Source organism: Elaeis guineensis, chromosome 2 (assembly GCF_000442705.2).
Source record: "Elaeis guineensis isolate ETL-2024a chromosome 2, EG11, whole genome shotgun sequence".
Lineage (NCBI taxonomy): Eukaryota > Viridiplantae > Streptophyta > Magnoliopsida > Arecales > Arecaceae > Elaeis > Elaeis guineensis.
The window spans coordinates 102,377,999-102,385,814 of NC_025994.2; the positions used below are offsets into that span (position 1 = coordinate 102,377,999).

Below are 7,816 nucleotides of genomic sequence, written 5' to 3' on the forward strand. Positions count from 1 at the left end.
GAGAAAATATCATTCAAAATGATATTTTTTATCTTCTATTTTATTTTAATAGATAAATTAGAATTTATATTATTTAAATAAATAATTTTTTTTTTAATATTATTTAGGAAAAGGATTCGGACCAAGGAGGTACGCTGATGGGCGTGGTGCACGGTACCGTTGCACGCGGTGTAGGGTCCAAGTTGCCCCTGGGGGGACGCGGTGGGTTTGGGTTATTTGCTTGATTTTCCAGATTTTGGATTTTAGTTGTCGGTAGGAAGAATGAGTTCGACTAGTTACGGACCAGAAGTCCCGAGTCGTTCGAATATTTAGCGTGGCTAAACTCACCCCTTTCTCGGATTCGGGAACTTGACAATCCAACTCCAAGAACCCGCTTCCAAATTCCAGCACGGTGATTCCTGACCGAGAGGGAACAAGAAAGACGCCGCGGCGGCTCCTCATCTTTGCTGCCCATCTGCGCCGAGCCCCTTTCTCCACCACCTCCTCGCTTCGTCCCGCTCTGCGTCGCCTCCGCCTTCTCCACTAGCGTCCCTCCGACGAACTCCTATGCGGCGATCCCTACCTCTCAATCCTTTCCCACCTCAAAGATCTCGCCCTTCCCCCACATGCACGCACCAAAAGCCCTCCTCCTTCTTCGCCCCTTCCGCCGGAGGTCTGGCAACCACGAGATCTCCTGCGTCTCGATGGCTCGATCGACACGGAGATCCTGCCCTAGATCGAAGGGGGAAAGTGTGGATCGCCTGATCTCCGCCGCCGACTAGGAGGGGCGGGCGACGCTGGTTGCCGGCCGCGCTGAAGGGAGGCTCGCCGGACGATTCGATCGGAGGTTCGACTCCGCAGCCTCGAGTTGGGCGGGTTGATGCGGGTAATCAGGCCCAGATGTGGTGCCGGGTCGGTTACGGGTCGAGTTTGGTCAAACCCGACCCATTAAGAGATGCATTGTCGGTTCGGGAAGCTTCGTCCCCAAGAAATTCGTTTCTATAACCCCCTCACCGCGAGGCATGTGGAGGAGATTAGGTTTCGGCAGGGCTGCGACCACCACCGGTAGAGCGTGTGCTTTGTTCTCTCGCTTTTATTGCATATAATAAATAAGACGTACTATGATTTCGCTTTATGCTTTTCTTTTTTCAATGGGTATTAAATTAATTGAGTCTCGAACATAAATTTTCTCGTTTCCTTTTGGTAATGCAATCACATGTAAGTTTTCCTGTCATCGTCCGCCCAAGATTTCTAATTTTTGTTGTAGTTAATGTTATATCATCCGCAAGGAATTGTAATCTTGACGTGAATCCATGTAGAAATTAAGAAATTAGTAGAGGAATATTTGATCGTGTGGAATTGATGAGGTTCTTGGAACACATTAAAGCTCTTCTCATGTCTTCAGTTATTGAATGAGGTTTCTGTAGAACTTTGTGGTGCTCTTCTTGTAGAGTTCTTTAGCTAGATGCCTCAACCCCTCTTTCTTTCTTTCTTTTGCCCTTCTTCTTCTTCTTCTTTCTCTCTCTCTCTCTCTTTTGTTTTTTTTTTTTTGAGGTAAGGGGAGGCCACCTAGTTTATTAAGAAAAATATGCACCAGAGGGTGCAAAGTAGGGATGTACAAGGAGAAAGACTGGACGATAACAGTTATAACGGAGAGAATAAAGTAGAAAAACCAAGAATTATAGGAGGATGAGAGGGAAAGTTCGCATCCGGTTGTTGTGTAAGAAAGTTGAGCGCTTCCACATAGCAGGTTGCATCAGGGGAGTCAATTAAAAGACGCACGGTTTTGATTTTTGCCTCAATTTGATGTTTATTTTCAAATCCTGGTTCTTTTTGGTTTTGCTATAGGTGAATTTTGCCCCCCTAATATATTAAATAATTGACAGAGGATTACTTCAAGTGTTGCTCAGTGCCTTCAAAAAACTTTAAGATATGGTACGTGGGCATTTATATGGGTCCTACTATTAAACTTTGGTACGGCTGTAAATTTATTCCTCATACCAAGAAATTGATTTGTTTATTTTTCTTCATTTCTTTGTGACTGTCTCTTAGTTTGAGCATGCAAATTTTTATTAGCTGGATGAATTTGAGATTATCTCAATCATGAACTTTTGAAATAGCAAAGCAATTTTTAAAAAAACTTTTTTAGGGTTGGCTGAATGGTGACAGTCGCAATGTGGATTTGTTTCTTTGACTGCCTAGTTTACATCTCCATCCAATTTGTTTGTTTGCATAGTCTGCTATCCCAGCAGATTTGTATAGTATGATCAGTTAATCTAAATTAGATTTGCAAGTATCTTCTTTTCTTTTGTATATATAATTGGATTTATCTCTACAAAGTGCAACTAATCTCCTCCTCCAATTTTATGGCACCCCACTAATGCTTTCATTAGCATGCAAGTTTAATGGTGGGGGTTAATAAGCAGATTCTAGAATTTTTTTTTTTTTTTGGGAACTGTTATCTGATGGCTTTATATTACTGGATTGATCTTCTACGAAGTCATCTATATGTTGTATAGGTGGGCTTGAAAAATTGCATTTTGTACTTATGGAATACATGCCTACAAATTTGTTGTTACATATTTGTTATTAGAGGTTGGATGCTTCTTGGAAGGTAATATCTTATTTTTGCCATGGCTGACAGCCTCATGGCATATAAGTCAATAATTCATAGTGGATTAATTTAGCAATATCATCTTTACCAATATAGATAAATTGCGTTACTGAAATGTTGTCAAACAATGAAACAAGTTATCTATGTGATTGATTTGTGAAACTTTGTATTTGCTTAATAAAAAACAATAATGTCGTTCAGAATAAGATTGATATTGTATCTATATTAATGGAAATGCACTTGAAGCTATGTCAAAAAAAAAAAGGGGTATGGAATTTGCATTCCGTCTTTGTAGTTCATTCCTATCAAAGTTGTCATTTTGTGCATATTTTATCAGTGTAGTAAGAATATGAACTATATAAACCATATTTGCGCTTGTGCCTCTGTATATATTAATGCCTATGTCAACATGACTATATCCTTGAAAATATGGTGAATCAGTCCTTTCAGTCCATACATGTACCATTCTAACCATACTAGATGATGAATTATGAATTTCCGATGTCCCTTATGCTGAAGTTTGTTATTTATTTATGGTGGACACAGAAATTCATTTTGGGCACCAGTATTTTGGTTTAGAGTCTCTAAAGGTTCATAACAAATATTTTCTTTTCTAGGTTCTTGGGACAGCATGCTTCTAAATAAATGTGTGGCTTCTGGGGGCCCAGCCATAAAATTAGGGCCTCGCAATACTAAGCATAATCCTTCTTTGGCATATGTCCTGCCTGTTCGTGCTTCTGCAGCATGTCCAAAATTCAGAAGTCTATCCACATCTTATCAAGAAAGAAAGCCCTTGTCCTTAAGAGGTATGTCTATGTCCGTTTCACATAAATGTTGCTTCTAGTAGGTGTATAATCTGTATTAAGAGCAATGCCCACAAAATCAACCTCTAAAATGGCACCCTTGCTTAGGTTCACATGGAGATTTGTTGCTATTACATATTATGACCATGACGATACCCATCTATACGAACCAAAAAAAAAAAAAGAAAAAGAAGACCATACCTGTCAAGCCTTTTCCCAGTTATATGGGGTTGGCTTTACAAATCCTATCTTTTCCTATTTAGGGCTACTGCAGATGTTATTCCAAGCTTTTTCATGTTCCTTGTCCTCAAATTCTCGCCAATGTTAGTTTAGGTTTTCCCCTCTTACAAAATCCTTATACGAAGATTACATTGTCTCTACTTATTGGTCCCTCCTCAAATCTTCACTATACAAGACCATACCATCCCAATTGGTGGTGCAACTCCTACAGCTTTATTCACATACTGCACCCGATTATGACATTAATGTTACCAGATCACTCTGGTTTCCAGGATTTCCGGAGTCTTAACACCCTCAGCACTTTGGTACAGCAAAGTAGGTCTCATCTCTTCTTGGCATCTTGAAAATTTTGTCATACTTGCACCAGTCAGAAATAGCAGCTTTTAACATGATTTTTTTGGAGCATCGTGTCAGAAGATTCTTTCATGCAGCTATGGCATTTTAAGTCCCACCGTTATGTGTTAATGGACCAGCTACTTACTGCACAACTAGCGTACTTTTTCTGTGTTTTCATTTGTGTAACAGATGCTACATTTTGACAGATGCTACATTTTGAATATAAGTGCCATATAATAGTTAGTGATACACGTATCTGAAGGCATATGCATGAACATCTGTATCTATTACGTGTTCACAAATATGCTGATTGTGTGTCTTATATGCAAGTACCCCTATCTTTGGGACAACAAATGCTGGAACACTTGCCACCATTCCAGGTGTCTTGGAAACACTGAAGAATTTTAAGGTTGCACAGTAGGTGCACCAACATCAACATAAATTTAAAAAAAAAAAAGGATATTGGAAGTGTGTCATTGTAGCAAGTCCCTTTTAATACATATTGATAATATTTACTGTGTACCTTCTAGTTCATGTTTAAGTGGTAAGAACGAGGATCTCCTTGCATAAGCCTTTATTGATTCAGAACCCTTTAAGGAGACTATTTACAGGTATAGGGAAATAAGGCTGAAGATATGCAAATTGTATGTCATCTCTTAATTACTTATCCCATAAGTACATCCTATTCATGATAACCAGGAGTTATTCATAATAAAGACTTCCTCGTGAAACCATGATTTCTCAACCTTGGCCTGGCCTTTTGATAAATTCATGGGCCACTAGAAAACAACCAATATAAGGCACTTAGCGATAATGGCACTATTGTTTGAGGAGATAAACTTAATCAAATGCTTCCTCATTTGATATTAATCCCTTGGTAAAATCTACAAAGCAAGCTTAAGGTCTTAAAATCAGATAGCTGCGTGCTTCAATGCTCCCTATCTCTGAGTGGTAAAATTCATGTTATTCACTTCAGTAACATGTTGGTTATATGGAAAATTTGTGGTTGCTTTTGTGTTCAACCTAAAAGTTTCATGAAAGCATACAAGGAAAACATCCAGGCCAAGGCCTTTATTCCCCAGCATCTGGAACACAAATCTCCTTACATTGTTGTCAGCAGGTAACGATGTATTTCACCAGGCAACACATGCATTTCATAGTCCAAAATTAAATACTTTCACATGTAAGATTAAGAAACTTGCAGGAGAATTTGATTGTTATCCTTCTAGTTGGTCTATCAGCATCACAAGATAAAAGGCTGCAAGTTTGCTTAAAGTCTATCTGGTAGTTGATATGATATGGGTGAACTAGTAAGATGAGTTAAGTTCTGGATGCCATTTATATTCCACTGATTGTGGCTTTCTGGTCGTATTTGTTGTGTTTCACATGGCAGGAGGTCCCATTCTACACCTTTCTGGGGCTTCAACTTCCTTTCTAAGAGGAGACCATGGTTCTGTTGCACAAATGCTGCCATTGTTGGACCGGCACAGCAAGGTGTGGCCAAGAAGCTCAGTGGTCTGTAAAGCATCGAAGAGTTTCTTTAGCTATCCACAAATGACTAGTAAACCCAAATGGTGGTGGAGGACCTTGGCTTGTATTCCATATCTCCTGCCGCTCCACTATGTATGGTTTTATGCTGATACGGTGTACCAACTGCACCACATCCTTGAAGACTTTGAGTTCCTAACTAACCCCTTCCTTGATACCATAGCGCTATTGCCCAACTGGTTCATGATGGTGGTTCTGTATGTAGCTTATCTTGGGGTGGTGAAGAGGAAGGAGTGGCCACACTTCTTGCGGTTTCATGTCACAATGGCATTGCTCCTAGACACAGCCCTTCAGGTCATGGCTATTGCATGTGGTTGGATGCCAAATGCTGTATACCGTGGTATGCTTGGGATGTATTTCTGGACTGCAGTTGCATTTATACAGATGTATACGGTGCTTGAATGTATGAGGTGCGCACTCACGGGCAAGTATGCAGACGTCCCATTTGTGTCCGATGCAGCATATTTTCATACAGATTTGCTTTTGTTTGGATTATAGGTTGCTTGTTGATTATTTCTTGTCTCAAGAAGGTAATAGTTGAAGATATCCTATTTATGTCCTGCAGACATGTTTCTGTTTGGATTATAGTCATCCTTCTTGTCTCTAGATGGTGATAGTGGAAAAGTGTCATGGAAAGAATCTAGGGGAAAAAAGAGCTTATGATGCGGTGAGAGTTGAGTATGAGGTCCAATTAGGGTTGAGTGAGCTTTACAAGGACGAGCCATATCATGCTAAAAATATTGATCGGAACAATCATAGAAGTGTATTCATTTATTCATATTGAGGGACTTGATGTTCTTGTTGCGTTGTAGGGCTAAAGATATGGAATGGATGTATTTGTTTCATGTGATCTTAAATGGTTTCTGAATTTTTGGATTAATTGCAGTTGCTAGTAGAAAATAAAATTGATTGTAGGCTAATCTGTTTGGGCCTGTGCTGGTTTCGCTCTGTCTAATATTTTGCTGATTTTCTTAAACGGTTGATTAATGTCTTTGCCTAAGACTAAGCTCTCATGCAATCAGGAGAGCTATTTTCAAGTTAAACATCCAAAGTGGAGCTGAATCGAATCGATGCAGCATTTTCACTAGCTCAGGCTTTTAAATTCTTGCAGTGGCTATATGTAAAAGAATAACACCTTATGATTAAGTTTCATATGGTGGACATTCCCAGGTTCGAACGGGGGAGGGACTTGCTTTAGCCTGGCTTTTTGTTGATTCCTCTGTTGGTCTTTCACTAGTCATGCAGAATCTTGGATTGAGAATTCAGATGATACATATCATCCATCTCTCCACATGGTATTGGAAATTTGGAATGACCTATAACATGCACCCTTTGTGGGTTGGGCATGCACCCTTGTGGGTTGGGGTAGGGGGGCATGCAGAAATGAACTAATTTCATATGGGTTGAGATCCTCCACGGTGTGCATTTTGCATTGCGGAAAGCTACACAATCTTGATGGTTGCTGTCACGGTCCCATTAGCTGGCTTTCTGAGATGGTATGGGTTGATGTCTTTACCGTGTCAATCTCAAGTGGGCGAGGTTTGGCGGAGCTCTGCAAGAAAAATGTATGGTCTGGTGCCCGTATGGCCAGGTCAAGCATTGGCACCAGCAGACGGATGTCAAGATGCAGCAGCGTGCGGCACCATGGATGGGCGCGTGCTGGGGTACGCATGGGCAGCGCACTGGCGTCATGTTAGAGCGCGCCGCGCAGCAAAGTGTGCGCGGTAAGTACTGGGCGCACGCGGCAGGAGGATGCGTAGAGGGATGCGCACAGTGCCGGAGATATGCGGCACAGGGCGCGCGCGGCAGGAGGATGCGCAGAGGGATGCGCACAGTACCGGAGGTGTGCGGCACAGGGTGCGTGCGGCAACAGGATGCGCAGAGGGATGCGCACAGTGTCGGAGGCGTGCGGCACAGAGCGCGCGCGGCAGCAGGACGCGCGAGGCAATGGCACAGCAGAGCGTGTGGCATCAGCTCGCGCATGGGCGCGCACGGTCGGATGCGTGCGTGCATGAGTTCGCAAGGGTGCGCAGGGTGGCACCCGAGCCTGGCTTTGGGCGCGTGCAGCCTGGACCTTGGCATGCAGTTGGACGGGATTCTGAGTTGGCCCGATAGTTGCCTTCGGTTGCCTTGGTTAGTTGCTGTCCAGCAGCAGTTTAGGGGAGTTGACAGCAGTTGACTCCTAACTCCTTGGAACAGTTGCCTTTCAAATAGATGGAGACGGTTCTTAGTTGGTTCTCAGCGGTTGGGGGAAGTTGTCCACCGCCTATGTATGCCCTGCTTGCTGACTTGTAGA

At 42.1% G+C, this 7,816-nt stretch overlaps 1 protein-coding gene across 2 annotated transcripts; it reads left to right on the forward strand.

Moving 5' to 3' along the window:
- Positions 1 to 331: 331 nt before the first annotated feature.
- On the forward strand, positions 332 to 6,370 carry LOC105032391 (protein TIC 20-I, chloroplastic). 2 transcript variants are annotated; one of them, XM_010906838.4, is made up of 3 exons: positions 332 to 1,044; positions 3,211 to 3,399; positions 5,366 to 6,370. In XM_010906838.4, the coding sequence occupies exons 1-3, from the start codon at positions 1,002 to 1,004 to the stop codon at positions 6,016 to 6,018; spliced, it is 885 nt and encodes a 294-aa protein (XP_010905140.1). In that variant the 5' UTR covers positions 332 to 1,001; the 3' UTR covers positions 6,019 to 6,370. The 2 variants fall into 2 exon arrangements, with proteins under 2 accessions (XP_010905140.1, XP_010905147.1); XM_010906845.4 differs by lacking the exon at positions 332 to 1,044 and adding an exon at positions 1,117 to 1,197.
- Positions 6,371 to 7,816: the final 1,446 nt, after the last annotated feature.